Genomic DNA, 22,114 nt, shown 5'->3' on the forward strand with positions numbered 1-22,114 from the left:
ATTATGCTGGGCGCGCGCGTCGCTTACGGGAAGTTTTTGGAAGCAGTGGAAGATGGAATGGTAACACATACCTGTACAGTGGTGGTCGAGTCGTACTTGAACGATTTGGTTTGACCGTTCTCGAGGAACACTTTCAGCACGTTTGCCATCGGCGGCACGCACAGATCGCCGAGGGAAAAGGCAGATGGCTGTAATGAGATAGGCGAGAAAAAGAGAGAAAAAGAGAGTGAGAGAGAGAAAGCGAGATGTGAAACAGAGAACACACGATAAGAAGGCTACACAAATGGGGCAAAATAATTACAAGATTTCCTTTTTGGGATGAAATTTTGCATTCCCTTTGAAAGATAATTCCATAACCGCTTCCGGCCAGAGCGTTTCATTATCCTGACGCTTTAAAGTCGGGGCAAAAAAATAAATAAAAATAAATAAATGGAAGGCAAAAATTCCAACCGACAAAATGAGTGTAGAATTTCCGGTTTATCTGATTTGCGTGTGAATTATTCAGTACAGTAACAACGCCCAGAAACGGCCATTATCTTATGAAACATTTTAAGCACACACAAAAAAAAACAGAAACATTAAAATCTCCCTCCCTGCAAGCGGACCTCGTTCGACTGCATTGGCACGGGAAATTAATTAATCTCCGGAAAGAAAGATCGTTCGTGTCTTGTGGGAAATATGGAAAAAAATGTGTACGAAACAACCATCTTTCTTGTGCAAACACCACCGCAAAGATCTGGCCGAAGCAATTGGTCAAACAGTGCAGGGATATGGAATGAGTGAGTTGTTGAAGTTGGGATTGGGTTTTCCTGTTTCCAATCCTCCGTCGTGTGCCATCGTGCATTGTTACAGGGCAACATTAACAACAACAACAGTAGCAGCAACAGCAGCATCGTCAGGAGGCATTTAATTCGGGCTGGATTTAAAATATTACCCAAAGCCTCCGAGTCGTTGCCAAGGCAGGAGACGCAGCCTTGTGTTGTGAGAATGGAGCTTCCCATCCAGCCAGCCCCGACTGGTTCATCCCGTAAGCCCGGTCTGAGGAAGTGCTGATAACATTGTTTCGTTGCATTTATTCCTCACATCCGGGTTGCCCGCTTCTATAATCCCCCGGCCCACCGCTCCTTGCTTCCTCCGCGGTGTCAAAGTCAACCGTTGGTTGTTGGAAAAGTAGTCATCGGAAAGCTTTTCGGGGGAAAGTTTTCTCTCCGTCCTCTGTGGTTGGAAGACTCCGTTCTCTCCCTGTTTGCTCGAGACCCCCCCAACACTTGACCTACAGCAGTGCAAAGGGGGCCAGACAGGGGAGGGTCGAGTGTAGTTGCCGGATTTTCCAAGGATAATACTGTGGGCAGAAATTTGCCAGATTAATTATTCAGTAAGCGACGCTCCTGGCGTCCGACGTTTGGCGGGTGCGGTAAAGCGCCGGGTTTTGGCAGGGTACAAAACTGCAATCGGGCGACTGGTGTAGTGCGGACACTACGGAACTATGGATAGTTCCGCACCGAACGTTGGGCAAGCTTCAACTGCAACGCAGGACTTTTTCAAGCGTGCTCGACTGAAGTGAGCAGATATGTGTATGTGAGTCGCTGGGGGAGCGCTTTTGCAGTGGAAGATTGAAGGAAGGGTTGGGAAGTGGTGGCATTTAAAAGCTGGATGTGGTGAAATGTGTGGTTTTTAAATATTTATTTACTAACAAGGGTTATAATTTAAGCAATACGGCCTTTTTGGACCGTTACTCCTGAATAAAAAAAAAAAAAAAAAAAAAAAAAAACAAGGGTTATAATGCCAACAGGCAGGAACGGCGCGCTGGGAAATAGTTTTACCGTTTTGCATCATGGAGAAATAATAACGAGTTTTGAAGAACGGACTTTTCTTTTTGGTGGATATGTTTTATGTTTGACATGCTTGATATGAAGCAAATACAAAATAGGTTAATCCTGAGCAAAAAAAATGCTATATACATTTTAATGCTTATTTCGTGGCGATTTTTTTCTTGTATCATGAAATAGTATCGTAAAAAAGTTCAGATATTATTGCCAAAATACAATGAATTTGAATAAATCAATCACATTAATCATAATATAGTTATGCTAAACAAACCTACTTCTTTTGCTTCTTATTATTTAGCGAGAAATGATTTATCCAGTGCTGCAAAATGTCATTGTCATTGTCGTAAATAAATCTGACTGAAACAAAATCCATGTCAGCGTCACGTACTCAATTGTGATCAGAGGTGATACCCAAAACTATTGGTGTGATCAATACATGCTTCGTGACATTTTTGCGACCAACGCTTGGTCAGTCACTATGTTATGACTTTTTTTTATTGTGATCAGTTCTGCAAAATGTTACTGACATAGTCATGACAAATTCCGGCTGAAACAAAATAATGTCAGCGTCACGAGCTCTATTGTGATGATCAGAGGTGGGACTCAAACAGTTGTTGCGACCATCACATGCTTGGTGACATTGTGTGCAACCAACTCTTGGTCAGTCACTTGGTCGCGACATTTTCAGTCGGTGATCATCCCGATAGTCATGGAAGATATGCTGCTTCTCGCTCGGTGATTATCACCGACAGAAAATGTCATTGTCAAGAGCATGACCAACAGTTGGGTGCTAATCAAAATGTCACTCAGGATGTGATTGATACTCCAACTGTTTGAGTCTCATCACTGATCATCTCGGTGGTGTACGGGAGGAATACCTTTTGTCTGTCTTAACTTAATTTATTCTTAGCTTATTAATTATGATATTTGTTTATGTGAGGCGGTATCAATCTGATGTTTGCCTTAAAAAAAACATTATGAGTGACCTTTCCACCTTTTAACTTTTGTTTGTTTATAACAGATAAGTTAAGAGATAAAAAATTTATCACATGGAACATATTTTACACTATAACCTACACATTTTACATTTTACACTATAACATTAACATACACTATAGTGTTTACATGTATTGCATATTACAAAAATGTTTTGTTTAAGTTATGACTAATCATAAATAGGTTTCCAGTAGCTTGCAGAAAAATTAATTATTTACTTTAATTTTGCTTTTCAAACACTTTTCAAAACTCGTAACAGTAGAACAATCATTAGAGAGCAATAAAAATGTTGAAAAAACACCAATTATTCTTTTATTGATTCATTTATAAATTACTTTCCCTTGATTTTTTTTTATTTTCACACAACATTTCCTGGTGTCATACTAAGCATTTTAAATGCAAGCAAAGTTTCTAACGCACCATTTTCAACTCAAATTACCAGCACATATTCATTATCATTTATGGGGAAATCGCGAACGTGCTTCGAATAGGTGAGCCACATTCAAAGGTGCTACAAACAAGGCTCCTACACACCTTCAATCACCAACGCCAATGTGGTTCAACGAGTTGTGTAGGTCCCGATGAAGTGGGGGAAGAAGAAGAAAAAAAAAACTAACACAAAAGTTACACCGCTACAACATTGCCATGATTTAAATATGCTAATGCTACCACACACCATGGTCCCAGCTAAATCAGGACAATTTTTTACCCACCCCCGGGGGGCGTGATTTCAGCAACATCGATAACCACCGCCACCACACACACACACCTATACACCCTCACACATACGGGCACACCGTGGAATACCGTGGAGTAAAAGGTGGGCCATTGACATGATCGGGACCGCGGGCCGGAACAATCGGAAACATGATAAGGGTTTCAACATTTCCTCCCTCCCCTCGCCCCTGCTCGCCTCACCATGTCGCTCCATTACCGGCACACAGTCAACAGAGCTTGTAATGGAGGCAAAAAAAGGAGCAAAACGAGGGTGTGTGAGCACGAAACAGAAAGACCGAGTGTGTTACGGGTCAAACAACGGTACATATACATAACCTCACACACACACACACACACACACACACACACACACACACACACACACACACACACAGAGATTGGAATCATGTATCATTTTCCACCGTCTGGCGGTGTTCCAGCACACGCCAGGAATATGTAGATGTTGCACTTTCTTTGTGAAAAACGACCACGAAAAGGGCTCACGATAGGGAAAAGTAGGTGAAAGATAGAGAGAGATAGAGAGAGCAAGCAAAAACGACGGAGCAAATGTGAGTAGGTGTAGATAGGAATTGGCAGCTCAAATGGATGCTGGAAGGGTTAAATAAAAGATAGATTGCGGTCGGTCGCAAAAGTATTATCGGCTAAAGTGGTTCAGCGAGTTAAAGGCTGGCAAACACACATCGTGCACGGCGAGGCTGGCGATGTCGATGGCAAATGAGCATAGGAAACATGGGGAATTGAAGGAATCTTCTTAAAAATTAATTCCACAGCACCGAACGTATGTTGGGTACAAGCTTTTAAAGATTTAGGCTAGATAAGGAATTTACTTTAAAAATGAAATATGTTGTCCAATCCTGCAACATTGCCAGCTCGTGGCATTCCCACCCCCTTTTCAACACTCTTCACCGCTCCGTCCCGCATCGAGCGTAACCCCTCCCTGTTGCCGCAGCTCGGAAGGAACACATCCGGGGGCGGTGAGCGTAAGAACAGTTCCTTCGCCCGATAAGGACGGCAACAAACAAGCGAGCGATAAGAAACAGGCTGCCAACAAGATGGTGCATTTGCGCTTGGCAAGGAGCAACATAACTGGCGACATGTAGCCGGATGCGCAAACATGTTGCTCCGGCAAATGGTGGAAGATTTGCCGCCCAAAGTCGCACATGTTCCCGGCACGAACGGGGGGTGGCGGAGGGCCGGCTCGAGGAACGGGGGCAACGCGAACCGGGAATGAACGCAAGATGAGCAAACAAGGCGTACTCTGCCGGTTGCGCAGAGATATCATGTCATAAGGCACACACAATCCGCAGACTAAATATTTGGATTGTTAGCGAACGGTGGTGGTGGTGGCGACAGGGGCGGGCAAAGCAAGGAATAATGCCAACCCAGCTAACCGGAATGGAATGCAAACGAATGAGCGGACGGGATGTGCTACAGTTTTCCGTTGTCATATTTCCTTCCTTTTTTTGCTATTCTCTTCAACTTCTTTCCGAAGGATAACGCTCAGTGCAATATCTGGCTAGCGCAGATAAATTCCGAGAGCAGGTATTATCTGATCCTGTGCCCCTTTTCCGCACCAACTTGTGGGATGTCTGCATGTGTCTCGTTGTCTGACGCCTCCCCTTGTCCAAGTTTTATTTCTCTGTGAAACGGGCCTTCGCCCCAGCATCAGCTCGAGCGAGGGTTTATGATTCCCTTTCGCCGTTTCCTGATTGACGTTTCGCCGCTTTCATTGCGCGGAGTTTTTAAAATCGAAGTGGAATGAAAAATCGAATCAGCAGAAGCAAATCGTTCGCTATGAAGGCGCAACCCACCGATGATCAAGGGGGGAGGGGGGGTGAATCAAATTTTCCATCATTATGCTGAAACAATTCAATAAGGTGCGGGCAGGCAGCAGCAGTTTTGGCTCTGGCAGGATTTTGCGTTGGCATAAGTGACGGGCCAGAATTCAATCACGCCCGTTGCCACCGCGTGCAGAATTAGGGCGAAAGTAATCATTGAAGAGATTTGCGTTGGAGTGCACTGAACGTTGCCATGAGAAAGAAGCCGCTTGATGGGGCCTCAAGAATCGGTGCGCTTGTACACTGATGCTATAATTTACTGTGATTGATATTGTTGGTTGAATAGCCAAATTTGCTTTTAAAAATGTTGCAACTCCCAACAACAAATCGCCCTTTATTCTTCGTTCGTGGTTGGTAATAACTGTCAGATCAGTCAAACGAAAAGGTGGAATTGAGTGGGATACTACTGTTGGCTGTCTTTGCAGACGTACTTCGAGGTGAGCTAACGGCTTATTGTATCAAGCATCCAGGATCTTCCTAACATCCAGTGTCAAATATTCGATTATTCGCCGCTCTTGAAAAATGAATTGCCAAGGAAAAAGGATAAAGAGTGGCTATTAGCATGCTTGACTGCCCCAATAAGTCCATCTTGGGAGCGCTTCAGCGACCAAACATATCATCAGCGGTTGATGACAATTTTCTTCAAGTGGTACTAAGATGTCAAACGGATGCCATTGGTTTCTTTTCTCTCGTTTATACCAAAGTGTCTGGGTTTTACGGATGAATTTTGAAAGGTTTTAGCATCATTATGCATTTTTCTACTGTACGTTATATGATGTGTGCGTTTTATGATATAAAAAATCGGGCCTCGTGTGAAAATAATCGAAGGAATTGTTAGTTATTTGGATTATTTGCTTCAAACTCTCCACCTTGTATCGTAATAAAGTACCTAAAATACATATCCTCCCGTTCCCGCTTGTTTGCTGTTCATAATTGGGTAGCTTTGGCGCATAATCCAAAATTATTTTCCTAAACATATTTTTGCCAGCTTCCAACCTTTTAAAAGAATGTCGGCAACAATGTCGGCCACGCAAGTAAAGTTAACGTAACATTGAAATCTCCAAAAGAGGTTCAACAAATTCTTCCTCAAGTGCCGAGATAAACAACTCCTCCGGAGAAAAGCGCAATAAACTGCTTTGTGGGACGGTGTGACACGGGACGGGAAGGTGCATGGTTGTTTTGTCGGCGCGAGCAATATTCAACATTCTTAAGCCAAGGGCCCCAACAGTTGTTGCCGTCGGAGTTGTTGTTGGTGGCAGGTCGGTAGCTTTAAAGCATACCATTTTTGTGTCCCACCGGGGGCAGTCGGGAGGGCTGCTAGTAAAAAGGTAAATCTAAACTTTCGGGTTTTTTTCATCAATTTTTGTACTTACCAGGGGTGCTGCAACAGGGGGGGGGGGGGGGGGGGGGGAATAAAGGTTGATTCGCTTTGAAGCGAAATGTGGGTTGATGAATTTTTCCGGATTCCGGATTGATGGACTGGCGGTGCGCGCACACCAAACCAACACACACACACACCGTGAAAAACACATCATTAGCAGAGACGGTTTTGGCTACCTTTTTGCTGCGCAGCTTCTCTAATCCGCATGCCAACCAGTTTGCCGAGCACAGGGGGAAACGAGTGGTTGGTTGCACAGCCTGCGAGCATTATTAAAATACCATAAATCATATATTTAAACCCTCTCCTTGCCCATTCGCAAGATCTCCGTTTTGAACATACCCCCAGCCACAGTGGCTGTGTGGTTTTGTTTGGTTTGGAAAGAATGAAACGGAAAGGTAGCAAAAGGGCTGGGCGGGAGTTTGGAGGTTGCACTGGTTGCCCCACCAGTTGGAAAGAATTTGATGCCGACCGGAAATTATGAGTTATTGCCGAAGGACCCGGGAAGGGGCAAAAGGGAATGATTACATATTTATTTATGGATTAGGTACAAAACCAGAGGGGGGGGGGGGGGAGAACAAGAGGGAAAAAGGTAGCACACAATCAATAAAGGCGATGCGTGTAGCCCTTTGTTTTTCTTGCCTTTGGTTTTCTTCTGTTCGAGCTGTTATCATGTGGTTAATGAATAATAAATTTCTCTGCTTTTGCTCGTCTAGCACGTCACCAATAATCAGAGTTTGATGCTCTGCCCGTAATAATAATTTGTTAAACACATAAAAACAATACATTTTCACGAAAAATACAATCATTCAAGTCGATGGTACACCATCAACTGTGTTGCAACGGTACAATGCCTTTCCAAGATGGAGCGCAATCACAATGGCTTGTGTACATAAATTGGAAGTTATTATGCTCAACAATGTTCCCCGATTTCACTTCATCCCATTATATCCGCCATTACGGTACCGAGTTGTGATTTGCTTCTGCCAGGCCAGGCCGTGAATCCCCTTTCCCCCCGCAGTAGTAGCCCAAGGAACTTTCGGTCCATTTCGGTGTGCGGACGGAGTTTTTGTCACCATCACAAATTGCCACTTAAACCCTTCCGGAATCCGGACCAGCAACAGAAAAATGTGTGCGACCCCTCCAGAAAAAAGGGGTTTGCTCACAATCGAAATGGTGGCAAAACCGGTCGTCTTGCGCCTTTGCAATTTGCGGTACCCAGTGATTACATTCATCGCATCCCTTCCCTTCCTTTCGGGGCTGGTTTAGCGAAGAGAAGGAGGGTTTTTCCCACCTAATCTTCTGGAACCTTCTACTGGTAAGAGGCTGCGAGTGAGGCCCCGATACAACGTCGTCAAGATTTGTCGTACAATGTGGAAGGGCGCACTGGCCAGAGAAACATTACCTCCGACAGCTTCCCGGGGTGGGGATACAAAGCTGCTCCGAAGGGAAAAAGAAAAGTCAAAGAAGGACACAACAAAAAAGGATGCTAATCTTAAGGTGCCCGAATCATCATCTGGCCAATGTGGCCCGGGCGCCAATGACGATCATCCATCCCGCGTGATGATGATCCCGGACCGGAAAGCAAAGTTCCACCAGCCGTGTGCGAGGCAGAATGTTTCGCAACACGACACAATGGCAATAAGCATCGGGACGGGTCGGAAAGCTGCACACCAGGCCACTCCCGACGGGCACTAGTAAAGTGGTAAAGGTGGTGGTGTAAGTAAGTCACAGCCAACAGCAAAAAAAAAAAGAGAAAATAGCAACAACACCAAAAAACCTCGCCCAGCCACTGTGTTTTATCTTTTCCAAGAAGAAGGCTGACTACCACTTTCGGTTCAACTTTATTAAGACCCTGCCCCCCATGCTGCCATGCTTTCGCGTCCGTTGGCTCCGGTGACCGTTTAGGACCGGGCAAATTGCCAAACCACTGCCATTTGCCAGGCGTAGATGGCAGCTGAGTAGCCGTAGTGTGTCGTGTTAACTCTTTTCCTGTGCCCCGAGTTCCCGTCTGGCGAACAACCTAATCAGCGGAGTAGTTTCGGGGCAGCTTTTGCCTTGGGTTGCTTTCTGCTCGAAGACGCCGTCCAACGATGTTAGGGTTGGCGAAGCGTTTACGGGCTTCCGAGAAAATATTGCGGAGAGAAAATTGTATCGAAAATGGATCTATTTATAAATAAGTAAGAAGGAAGCGCGCACCGGTGCTGGGCCCGGACCAGTTGGGCACTTCCGGCTGTGGATGACAAAAATCCGTTATTTCCGATGTGTTGCTACGTGTTCTGGGTCTGGGTCGGTGGGCCACACGGTGGGGTTGTGTGTAGATGCAATAAAAGTTTATATAACACGATAAAATTAAATTTCACTTTGCTTTGGTAAGCTTTGTGACTTGGCTTGTTCTTTTTGTGTTTTTTGTTGTCCAAAAAGCCCATAATATTGACCGATAAGGGTTTAACGGTCGAGTGAGAGACGTTTGGCGAGTAGTTTGTACATTCTTATTGGAGTAGTTTGTACATTATTATGTTTTTTTATCAATCTTATTTAATCACTTAACAATTTGCGTTTTTGCGAAGTGATTAGTCTCCTCGAACAGTCATTTGAAGCGAAAAAAGCATATTAAACGTAAAGCTCCAAACATACACACGCAAAAGCTTTCACCAAACCACAACTGCAAGATGGAAGCAACCGACAGAGATAAGCATTGGGTTCGTCTTCCATTACTAAAGGGTCCCGATAGAGCTTCTATCTAGCTAAAATGACATCGCTACTGCCGACAGCTGATCCTGCTGACGGTGTTGCTCTTGCCCTGCCCAACACGCACCACACATCCATTCAGCCATTGCCATTTGTCGGCCACCGGGCTGGGATGAAATATTCCGGGCAACTTTTTTCACTTAATGTCAACTGTAAATTATTACGGTTTACACAGGGACAGTGGGTCAAGAACCGCCTTGGGTGCAAAGAAACCCCTGGTCTCCCCTAACCACGAAGGCAAGAGAAACCACTCATCGCTAAACCCCCAAAAACGGGCTGCGAACCATTCCATTTTCTAATCCTTACGCCGAGTAAGAGTTCGTGACCTCTTTGAGAGCAGCTCGAACATCTCCCCTCCTTCCAGTGTGAGGTGGTTGTGGTTTAACATCTGAAATAATTTCGTGTTTCACGTGAATAATCATCAGCATCCTTTTTTTTCTTTTCTTTTTGGAGGGATTGCCTTCTTTTTGTTTGACTTTTGCTCACTCGCAGCAAACGTACAGGCGAGGCGGTTTTGCGGGCCGTCGGATTTGGTTGGAGTGAAAGATGATAATTTATATAGGACTGGGCAAGTAAATTCTAATCCCGCCGGCGCTTCGGACCGGTTTCAAAGTCAGCGAAGGATTAAACGAATTTGGTTAATGTTTTTGGTTTAGTTTTGCGCGGCAATGCGGGGAGGTAACGGCCTTACGCAGATGGCTGGAAGGTAATGGCCGGGGGAAAGCAAAGACGATGATGAGAAGCTTCGGCGTGACTCGTTGCAAGTGATTTGTACTCAATTATCATATGACTTATACAATTTAAAAATCGCTACTACAATTTTTACATCAGACTTGTCCACATATTAGTGGTGTTTTGTCATTGGCTATTTATGAGGTTCTTTCCTTTTGTATTATTTTGCATATGTAGTATTTACTGTATTTTACCTAATTTACTGCATGTTTGATCCCTTTATTTTTTTGTGCAAAATCCTTTTCCCCTGCAAATTAAACGAGCTAAAACGTGTCTAGCTGACAGCAGCTAAATTAACATCAACACGCAAGGACGCAAGGAGCGTGTGCCGATAAAAATGTTATAGAAACGAGTTTACTTAAGATCAAACGGCCGATATAGACCAACAGCAACAACAAAAAAAAGGTAAACATTCGCTGGCATTTCTTTCGCGATCCGGCGTCCGGCAGCCCAACCGAACGAACTAATTAATTTCTGTGTCAACAGAAAACTGTCATCAAGCTAACTAGCAGTTAATGTGGCCCGGTGCGCAACCTGACCGAACGCCGCCCGAAGCTGGGTTGGTACTTTTTTTTACTCTGCACACAAAATAAATGGCCCTATTGGATGACTGACCGGTCATTTCATCAGGCAAGAGAAAGAGAAAAGGAGAGAGAGAGAGAGAGAGAGAGAGAGAAGGAGGAAGAGAGAGAAAAAAGAGGACCACAACTTGTACAGTAAGGAAGGTAAAAGATTGGGCAACAAAAAATAAACCCATTTTCATGCGTTTCAGTTTAAATCAGTGTACTCTTCAGTGAGTGAAGCTGGTCCTCTTATGATCCCTCCTTTCGTTGCCTCCGCTCTTCCGCAGCGCACTTTAGCGCAAAACGGTTTACCCGGCATAAAATGGGTCTAATTATGTTCCGGCATGATGGGTTTGGAGTGATTTTCCTGCCCTTGTCGCCATAAAGTGGGCTCATAAAGCAAAAGCGGGAAAAAAGCATGCATGCCTGCCCACTTTTCCGCTCTCTACGCACCGGGTTTGCACAATTTATCCTTGGTAGTATGGCAAGTTTTTGCAAACGAAGTGAAACACCAACACAAAAAAAACTAAGAGACAAAAGTTAATCTGAAACCGTAACTAAAACATGCATAAGCAACCGAGCAAAGTGTTTTGCGGTGGTTAGTTGAGCTTTGTAGGTCGTAAATGTTGTTAGCACAAACTCATTTCCACCGAGACGTGATTAGCCCGCTGGATCGAGCCAGCCGAATCGAGGGTGCTAATTTTGTGCCACTGCCACGCGTTTAAAACCATGACCTGGGCCTGGAAATGAGCTACTTTCGTTAATTTCCTCCGGCAGGGATTACTTCGACGGAGCGATCAGCAGATTAACGGGATGCTCTCGCTCTCGGTTGCGTTTTCGATTTATTTCGATTAAACTGTTGGCAAGCGGGTGGTGATGGTGTATCAGTCGTGGTGAATCATTCATCGGCTAGCGCTGAGCCAAAGTGATGGAATATTAATTGAAACGATACAGCAATTATTAAAGTAGTTAAGCCTTTAATACTACAGACACACAAAAAAGTTTAAACAGTCCGGTCTAATACGTATAGTACATCAATAGGTTTAGGTGCATTAATTTTATTGATTATATGCAATGAAAATTTAACGCAAAATGTAAATTTCTTTGTTCTTTTTTATGTTATGGATCGATGCCCTTTTCATGAAGCATCGACGTAAAAAACTATACCCAAGAGCTGTTTCTACCTAGCAGATGCTACGTGACGCAGGAATGATGCAGGAAAGTGTGTGTGTGCCATCGACAATAAGTACCGATCGATTATTATCTTAAAATGATTAATTATGATGAAGAACCAATGAACACACCGAGAAGCGGCGACTCGTTGCGGTAATTGTTAACAACCATCCTCTTTGGGTACATTTTTTTTTTTGCACTGTAGTTGTTCTACACCATCACGGCACCGCCGGCGCCATCAGCAGCTCTGTGACTTTCTGCTTCTGGTTTTCCTGTTTTTTTTTAACGCAAAATCGATGAGTGAAGTTAAGAGTCGCTCTCGGAACGTCACGTACTCGCACGGGCGCACAAAGTACCGTGCGCCTCCATCGAAGCCGACTGTGCGAAACAAGCAGTGGGGCGCGCGCGGTATGATGGGGATGTTGGCGTAACAAAAAAAAAAAAGCTTTATAAATTCCACTCATCCTTCCAGTGCATGAAAATACGCGAGCGTGCCATCGTGGTTCCAGAGGGCATGCATCATTATCGTCATCGTGATTAACGATTTTCCGGCCGCGGGAGAGTGAAATGGCTGCGACAAAAGTGTGGCGCTTTCCCCGGCCGCCCTTCCGCGACAATGGCGTGTGCGTTCTGGCGAATCTTTCGCGTTGCTAACGAGTCGTTCTGTGACGGTGGCTGTGCTTTCTTGCAGGCTTTTCTACGAGTTTATTATTTGACTGATGATGACAGCATGACGGTAAAATGGAACGCAACAGTTTCGTCAAAGGCGACGCAACAAAAAAAGACGTGCCCCGTGGAAAAAATGGGCAATCATCTCCAACCCCCCCCCCCTCCCCATTTCCACCTTCATCAGCTTGCGGCACGACACAGCACGAGCCAGGAGAAAGATGTAAGCTACTCCGGCCTCCGGCACTCCATGTCATCGAAATTATTATGATTAATTTAATTTTGAAATTTTATTATCATTCAAACAGGCTTCATTGGTTGCGACGAGAGAGAGACAGCGAGCAGGCAATTCGGCAGCACTGCAAAATGTGCCGCGGAACTAGGTGGCCGGATACGTCGGGGCCCGGGGGCGGAACTTTGGCAATTTGTTGTGATAAATGATTTTACGGTGGGTGTGAAAGCGGAAACCGCCCGATTAGATCGCTAGTTGACGGCTGAGCACAATATCCTACAACCCTTTTGCCCGACAAACCGCTCCCCCCCCCCCCTCTCTCTCAATGGTGTCGAAAAAGGGATGTTTTGCGTGTCGATCGGTAGCAGGGTGCCCTCCGCAAGGGGAAAGGAAAAAGTTGATCAGGAAGTTTGAAGGAAAACAATGGAAAACAACACTGCTGAGCGTACGGCGGCCTGTTGTTTGACGCAGCAACGATGGCAGGCAACCCATTTGCGATAAGTAGGCGCAAGTTCTCAAGTGTTGATGGCAACAACAAAACCCGATTGAAATACAATAGGACGATTACGGTTGATGTGTAGCTAACCACACTTCTTATCTACAAAGGCTAAATATATTTTTATACACGCGCGCAACAATCAATGCTCGACGTCGCTCTTCGCCTTAGTCAATGATTGTGTACTATGATTAGTTATGTAGGTTCAGATAATTCTTTCATTTGCATGTAGCAAAACATGTCTGTTGTAGGTACGATCGGTTGAACAACGAACAGCGGTGAACGAGAGAGACCTGATCTATGATTCGCCTTATCAAAAAGCTTCAAACCCAATAAAAATACGAAAAAACTCGTCGTTCTAGTTCTTCAAAACGAAACGATTTTCCCATTTCTATACCAATCCACATAAAATGAAACATCAATACCAAACCACCTGCATATGTCACTAAACTTTGGCGGTGGTGGAAAAAAATCCATACGAAGGAAAGAAAAGTAAACCATTTTTCGAAATCTTTATCACTAAGTGTCTGTTTGCAATGGAACAAATTTGTGCAAATCATGGCTAACGCGCACAGCACGAGTTCACACGGTAGCTTTTTCGTCCAGGGCTGCTAAAGTACAACAAAAAAAAAAAAAACGGTTAAACAGACCGATACACTAAAAGGAGCCGCCACTTCAGGTGCCGAAAAGAAGTGGCCCACCTGTCTCGTAAATTCACCTCTTAACTAGCCCACCTCCCCAGGTACCATGGGCCAATGGGAGTCATCGCCTGATGAAGCACCAGGGAAGAGTTGGTCCGTGCGGGACTTGTTTAAATTTAATTAGTTCCGTCCGTTCAACCGTTTCCATGCCTGCTGGAGTTGAGTTTCCGCACTACTACCGTGTGTTGTAGGGTGTGTGGCGATGGTTGAAGAAATTGGCAAACTTGTCCACCTTTGGAAAATGGGGTTGGTCCATGTCTACCTCAGCCCATCTGCGTGCGTCCCGTTCTTGGGCACAGTCTTTTTTTCACTGCCTCTTTGTGCAGTTCGTGTGGCGTAAAACACTGCCAACGGAAGAATTGAGTAAGTAACACACACACGCACACACACACACACACTCAGGAACGGGGCGAACCGGAAGCATAAAATATAACCCTTGCACTGACAAAAAAAATCCGTAGCACTGGATGGGCTCAAGTGGTCCTGCTGCGCCCGAACAAGCCACTGCACACATGCGGGGAAATTAAGTGAATGAAATGGAAAAGAAAACGAAAAAATGCACACACACAGCCATTGTCGGTGGTTGAATGTCTTTCGTGTACTTACCGGAAATAATGGCGCCCCGTTAACGCAGACACTCTCGGCAAACCGGACGCGGATTGGGCGTGATTTCAGCTTCGCCTTCTTGCCCGCCGACAGCAGGGTCGATTTGCGGCCGACCGCATTGTAGAGCTGCGGCTGGCATACCAGCAGCGTGACGGAGGTTTCACAATTTCTAACTAATTGTATCACATGGTCCCGGGGTGCGTCTTTGACGTCCTCACCGTTTACAGCTAATATTTGGTCACCTGGCTCGAGCTAAAAAAGGGAACGGAAACGGGGTGGCCAAAATTAGGCTCGGAAGCTCGGTAAAGAATGTTTTAACTTTTAAAGCAAAGTGGCTAGCTAAAGCTTTGTGAGTGTTGAGTTTTTGCAGTGTGTTTGATTTTAGATAATAATTTCAGATGTTTTAATGTACACTTCCTTAAATATAGCAACACTTTTAAAACTGGTTTTGCCGTTATTGTTGTTGCCCATACTCCTCCGCTTTGCAAGCACAATTAAGCGCAATGACTACCTACCTTATTTACACTAGGGCCACCTTCCGTGACGAAACGCACGATCACAGGCTTTTCGCTGCCGGCCACGAACCCGAACCCGAGCGTGGGGCTCCGCTGCAGTACGACGACACGCGGTTCGGGCGGTGCGTCATTGCCATGATGCCGTATCGGTTCCTCATAGGTGGTGGTTTTGTTTAGGTGGCTACAAAACAAACAAGAAAACGAAGCGGTACGATGGTTAGCCGTGAGTAAATCAAACGCTTAGCCGTGCATTGATCCCCCATTTCACTCACTTTATGTAATACGGTTGTCCCTTTTGGTCGATTGCCTTTTCCCAACCGTACGGCAGGTCGTTTGTCTGCACCCAGTTCTCGATGGGCGGTAGCCAGCCAGCCGTGCGCGTTATGTGACTGAAAAAGTGGTAGCGAAAAAAAAGAAAGGACAGAAAAACAGTGGTGATTAATAAATCAACTTGAAAGTAATCATTACAGTGAAACGGTTCTCTAGTGGGGCGGCCAGGTGGCGATGGCAATAATCATAAATTAGTATGCAACAGTTGCTCGTTACGACGTTGGTTTGAAATCGTTGCGATTTGTTCTCGGTGGAATGTTGATTTTGCTAGCTCCCGATTCGCATCAAAAATGCTAAAATTTTAATCACGTTTTATTGTATATTGATTGTTTTGCTGCGGTGCCATTTTTGGTTCAATAAATCTTAAACGCGATTTACAAAGGCAGTTTTTGAGCAAATCATACTTAGAAGGTGTATTAAATTATCAAATGAATCGATTTCACAAGATACACTTGGTCGTACAACGGACAATTAGCATGATTTAGCTACCATCACAGCAAACCATTCACCGTGTACACGTTTATTTAATTTCCAATTGGAAACAAAGGCACAAAATCATCAAGCTTGTAGAGGTTAATATCTCGCATTTCCACCTAACGCACGCTTGGGGTGTGGAATTACGATCAATACGGTTTAGTTGCTAATTAAAATTATATTTTTCCACCAGATTGGAGAACATTCGAATTACCGGTGCCACCGTACTGTGTTGCAGCACAATACCTAACGAGCACTTGTAATGAGATGGGCTGCGCGTTGAGTGGTAATTTGATTTCCAAATTTAGAATCGCGCATTATTGGTCCGCGCGGTGTAGAGTTCGGACCGGGGCAAGTGGCTGGAAAGGAAAGGTTCACCCACTGGTCGATTCCATTCGCGAAAAGGATGAGGGTGGCTCCATTCGCTACACATAAACCGAAATCTGTATCAGAGCGTAATTCGAATCAACGCGTGGTTTCATGGAATGAAATGAAATTGAGTTCTGTGGCATTATCAACATGCAATGGTTACAGGTAGATTTTCTCAAGAATTTATGCGTGAATATGATTAATGAAGAATAAATGAATAAAATTAGTTACAAAAATAGACAAGTTTCCTGCGCAACTGAATGTACAATGTTGCATTAATTTACTGGAAGAATGCAAATTTTTATGCTTTATCAAAAAGCAGTCCTCAACCTAGCCATTAATTACGATTAAACGTTCTTCTTCCACTGCATAAACACATTAAATCACAAATATCAACGAACGATTAGCTCGTAGAAAGGTTACAGTTACATGTGGCTGAAGATAGCTAAGATTGAGATATTTACCAGGATTGGTTGCTAACGAGGATCGACACGTCAAACGAGCCCGAACCCCACCCGAGACGACAAGAGTGGCATATAATGAATTTAATTTGGCATGCTGAAGATGAAGTTATTTATTCAAATACCGCGCTGCTAAACCGTTTAGAAGCCGCCTTGGTAATGTGCGCATACCCTCAAGCCAAATGAAGCGCCCTGCTAGAATGCGAGCAGAAACTGGCGCCTACAATGTGGAATAGAGCGGCGACACAGACACGCCGAACACTAGGAGGGAAAGCCACTGAATGAACGAAGCGCCCGTGCAAAAATTAATTTAAATCCCGTACCTTTCACACCAGGATCTTTTGTGTTCTAAAGCGGGTCGTGAGGCGAGGATGGGAAGGAGTAAACGCTTGGTGTAATTTGATTACTGCACACCGGCAACCCACACACGAAATACAGCGGGGAATAAAAGCGCCGCGTATTACAGCGGCATGGTCGTGAACATTGACGTGTGTTTCGGTTGTAAATATTTTTTTTGTGACAACCGTGCTTTGTATGGCGAGAAACTATTTTACCGCGTTTACGGTGCGCGTCAAGCACCATGCGCCTCCATGGCGTCGGCGGCAGATGGAGACGCCTGGTGGGTTCCTTTTAGTGCGATAATTGTATCAGTGAGGATACGTTGTGTGCTGATAGATTGAAGCACACACAAACTTTCAGCACACATCACCAAAGTTTGGTACAGCATTTTCGTTTGTTTCTGTTATTATGTTATAAGTTTCGCGAAACATGCATGTTATATGCATGAAAGTCGTCATCCGCATAAAGTAAATAAAATAATCAATACACGCTTTTGTAAACAACCACAAATGGTCGTTTTCTGTAAAGCGATCCCATGAAATCGATATGAAATGAATTTAAAATTCAATTACCCTGTTGAAACGGCACGTATCACCAGGGCGTGACGCAGCGTGGTGTGCCACATGAAAACAACCATCAATTCCGCAGCAATCAAATCTCACTCACGATTCAATTTGCCGTTCAATTTTACTCACACAAAACCGCCCCCAATCACTTCCCATCACATCAAACCAAAATGCACAACCAACCAGCACGAAGTGTCAGTTAAAACTTTTAATTTGTCTGCGAAAAAAAAAAAACATTGAACCATTTGACGAGAGGGTAAACGGATACTGGCATGTTGATCTTTGCCTGCCAGAAACGTTATACACACACACAGACACACACGCGCGCACCGTATATGTCGTTCAAAACAGCGCGGTAAGGTGATAAAAATTTTATGACCCTATGTCGCTTTGCCATTCGTGGTGCCCAATTCGCGCTCCAGAGAAGAAAAAAAGTGTTGATTGGTTGCCACTGTGTGGCAACTCGTCGCAGCTTTGTAACCTTACCCCGGGTAAACGTTTCCAGTATGTGCAACCGAACGAATGCGGAAGGATTTGGTAGCTCATAAAGCGTTTCGTTTCAGCGCCGATGAGCGCACCGCGCCCACGCCAGAAACCGGCCTCATTCTAAGTGTTTGAGATTGTTCGGGCAAGTGTCGTTTGGTAGTGCCGTTTGGTCCATTACAACACACGTCGTAATATGGTTACCGTTTAGCCCTTGTCACTGTACACTCACATGAGGTGTACAGAGTTGATGGAAGGACAGCAAGGGAGCAATGTAAACGGCCGTGTACGAGGTAACATTATTTTTCGTTTGAACCGGTGGTTCACGCTAAAGGCATTTAAATCCCATGCGAATTGATATAAACGATGTTTACAGCTTGTCATCCGGAACGGGTTTTACGGGCGCGGTACTACACTGTTAAGCGTGAAGGATTGTATGTAAAAAGCACAAACACACACAAAACAAAACAACGGCAACGGCATATCCCCATCGAGCTGCTAACTGTTATCGACGTCGAAGCTTTATGTTGGATTTTGTTTATTACTTCCGTTCTGGTGGTAGCACACCCCGACCCACCCAGTGGGTTGTACATTTTATTGAAAATTGCTTGCTCTCGCGAAACCGCGAATATTTGTTCGCACATCGTTGTAGTTGCTATTTGGTTTGTAAAATAAAGAGCCTCTTTGATGTACTGACATGATTTCGAATTTTTTTATGTTGTAAAACAATGCTGTTGTGTACTGTTGCTTTCATTTATTAAAAAGGTTGTAATTGTTGAACCCCAGATTACACCACGCCACATTATACATGCATTGTAATGTTTTATTTTTTCCCATGCCTTGTTTCCCTTCTATTTATTTCCACAATGAAATTTCAAGCAATCCATTACAAAATAGTACTGCACCAAACGTTTAATTAGCGCGAGCTTTAAAATTTATTTTATTACCATAAGGCACACCACACTTTTCTTCTCTGTGTTGTTCTTCCCGTAAAAATTGAATGAAAACGATGCTCGACTGCACGAGATCTACGCGGAAAATGATAATTTTTCATTAATTTCGCTCTCCTGCGCAGTGGGCGAGAAAATATTTACTACCCCTTAAACTGTATCGTTTAATGGTTGCGGCGGTTCCGGGGCACATCAACGCTGCATCCTTTCCACCCGCCAGGAAGTCAGTAACATCATTTACGGACGGTAATTGAATCTGATAAAACAAAACAAAAAAAAAATATTCGTTTCCACGTTCCCCGAATTTTCAGTCGTGTATTGCTGCCCGTCCTGTTCACCGGCCGTTTGCTGTGGTGCTTGTGAACGCTAATATGCCATTGGTACTTTCCCAGTGGAGATTACTTGCCACAAACAGCCGTGCCGTGGTAGAATTCGTGCCTTGCCTTTCCTTTGCCTTTACTGAACAATTCCACCTGAGGATAAAATCGACATCATTTGACCAGTATAACCCTTCGCTTCAATTTCTCGGGAAAATGTGTGATGAGGTGTGCCGAAACACTACAAAGTAAATCAACACTGCAATGGATTAAAAACAGTACAATTACAGCGAACGAAAGTCAATTACGCGGTGCGCGCAGGGTTAATAAAACAGAATGCAATCAAAACTTCCCTTCCTGCCCAGTTTGGCAAGAATCACAGCCACCATTTATGTACCAAGCCCCTACAAAGTTTCGTTCGGGTTAGTTTTTTTTTCTTCCTCCTTCAAATCCTCAATACGTAGTTTAAAGGTAATGGAAAAAGGAAGCTGCCAGGTGGGAATAGTTTACACTTTTTGTACCAAACCATAATGCGATCATCTCCAGTTAACCTGCTAAGGGGAGTTTACAAAGCTTCGCTAGAAGAGCTAGAGAAAAAATGGCCCAGAATACGATATATCTCTACCGGTATACACTGCGCAGGTTGCTGTATAGAACGGTGGTACGATTGGAGCGGAGAAAAGTGCGGTAAGTTATGCACAGTTTCACCCAACCCCTTGCCACCTGACCAGAAAATCAACGCACGAACGACGGAATGGCTCGAACGAGCAGTGAATAGATGGAGAGTGTAATAAATTGCGCTAATTTAATCGCTCGTTATCTGGCGGTACGTTTCAGCTTCCGACGAGATTTTTTTCCTTTCTTCTATGAACCACCGGGGTGCTTACTTTTCGCTCGAATCATCTCCCACTCAAAACTAGGGTGTGGTGTGATATCAACTAAAACAACAAAACAAAAACAAATGCACTGAAGTGACAACTCGTTGATTGCAATCACAAGAGCACTGTAGCATACTGTTGTGATTGTTTAACCAATTTTGAAAGTGCGTGCAAGTTCATTTGCGGAAAGTAATTCAATTTTTCAGTCGAATCAAATAAAAATCACGTTAGTAATTAAATTTAAAAACAATAATTTAGAAAAATATTCATCTTTTTCATGCAGAATTTTACAAGTCTTAGGGTAAATGTACCACTATTGGGCAGGTTAGTGCGGCAGTTTCACTAAAACTACTGGTACACTTACAATTTTTATTATTTTTCATGAAAGTGACATTATTTCGAACGATAAACTATCGTATTGTGTTGTGCTATTTTTTATTTGCCAATTTAAATGTATTTTTTAGAGATATTCGTGAAAATGCAAACACTGGTTTTGTTCCCATTTTCGGCAGTTTGGTCCTATTTTCAGCAGGCTGTGCTCCTATTTTCGGCAACGTGAATTAGGGTCGGTAAATGTTTTAATAAATGCCAATATGTAGACAAAAATGTTAAAAACAGTTTTACACTCTCACTTTCCTAAGGTTTGTGTTGTAAAGTACTTAAATTATTAATTTTATGTTGCCCATTTTGGGCATTTTGCTGGCCGTTTTTACAGTCACTTTGATGTGAGTTACAAACAAAGTAGGCATTGGAGAAATGAGACTGTCTGACGGTTATAGAGTACGGCTCCGATTGGCTCACAAATTATTGTTTTTCTCTAAAGTTATATAAATAATTTATATAGTGAAATTGGTGATATTTGATAAAAGAAATGTCCTTTAATGTGTCGACATACGCATTGCAGTTTTCTGATAAAGTTTAAAATGAATATTCAACGAAACCAAAAGTGTGTTTTCGTTTCATGTTTCGGCAGGAGCCCACAGCATTAATCTGTCAAAAATCAACATTCACCGTGTACCTATTTTTGGCAGCATTTAAAGTGAATTATTTTTTTTTCGGTGATTTTAAAATTCTTAGCGGGCTAGAATAAATTCTACAACCATAGAATCTTTCATAAAAACCTCACTTTCATTGACTCTGATTCTCTTAATAATGAATCCCGCCGAACTATTGACTAATAGCAAATCTGCCGAAACATGTTGAACTCAGCACATTTCGTTTGATATTTTGAAAAATATGCAAGGAAATAATATGATCGTATATGAATAGTTCGTATATGAATACCAAATGAGTATGTATCTATTAAAAACATATGTGTGGAGACTATTTTCAAGGCGTTTATGCGTAATTACACGTGTTAAGCTATCCTGCCTAAAACAGGAACACTGCCGAATGCTGGTACAGTTACCCTATAATAAAATAATAGTAAAATAATGTAGAAAACATAGGCTAACCGGCACCTCGATAGGACTGTCAAAATTAAACTTGGAAGGGATCAAATTGACATTGGACCAGTCCAAGTACGTACTAGGAGTCAAAGTAAATTTCGTGAGCGATAAAATATGCAGCGCACATTGCAATATGTCTTGTAAAATCCTGTAAAACAGAAAACACATTTTTCGATAACTTTTCAAGCTAACCAATAAATTAACATTTTTAGTAAAATTTTCTATTTCTATGTTTTTTTTAAACTAATGTGTGTACAAAAAAGGAATGACTTGAAATGCAGTTTT

The 22,114-nt window shown here is 43.5% G+C and overlaps 1 protein-coding gene across 3 annotated transcripts in view; it reads right to left on the bottom strand.

Annotated features, from left to right (window-relative positions):
• The window catches only part of LOC120947478 (uncharacterized), a 137,417-nt gene that overhangs the window by 14,189 nt on the left and 101,114 nt on the right, over positions 1-22,114 (bottom strand). For all 3 annotated transcript variants that reach the window (XM_049607724.1, XM_040362839.2, XM_049607723.1), the window contains 4 exons: positions 15,487-15,603; positions 15,215-15,395; positions 14,700-14,951; positions 72-188 (listed from right to left, as the gene is read on the bottom strand). In XM_049607724.1, the coding sequence (XP_049463681.1) occupies positions 72-188; positions 14,700-14,951; positions 15,215-15,395; positions 15,487-15,603 (667 nt within the window). The remainder of the gene's footprint in view (positions 1-71; positions 189-14,699; positions 14,952-15,214; positions 15,396-15,486; positions 15,604-22,114) is intronic.

The sequence above is a fragment of the Anopheles coluzzii genome, chromosome 2 (assembly GCF_943734685.1).
Source record: "Anopheles coluzzii chromosome 2, AcolN3, whole genome shotgun sequence".
Classification (NCBI taxonomy): Eukaryota; Metazoa; Arthropoda; class Insecta; order Diptera; family Culicidae; genus Anopheles; species Anopheles coluzzii.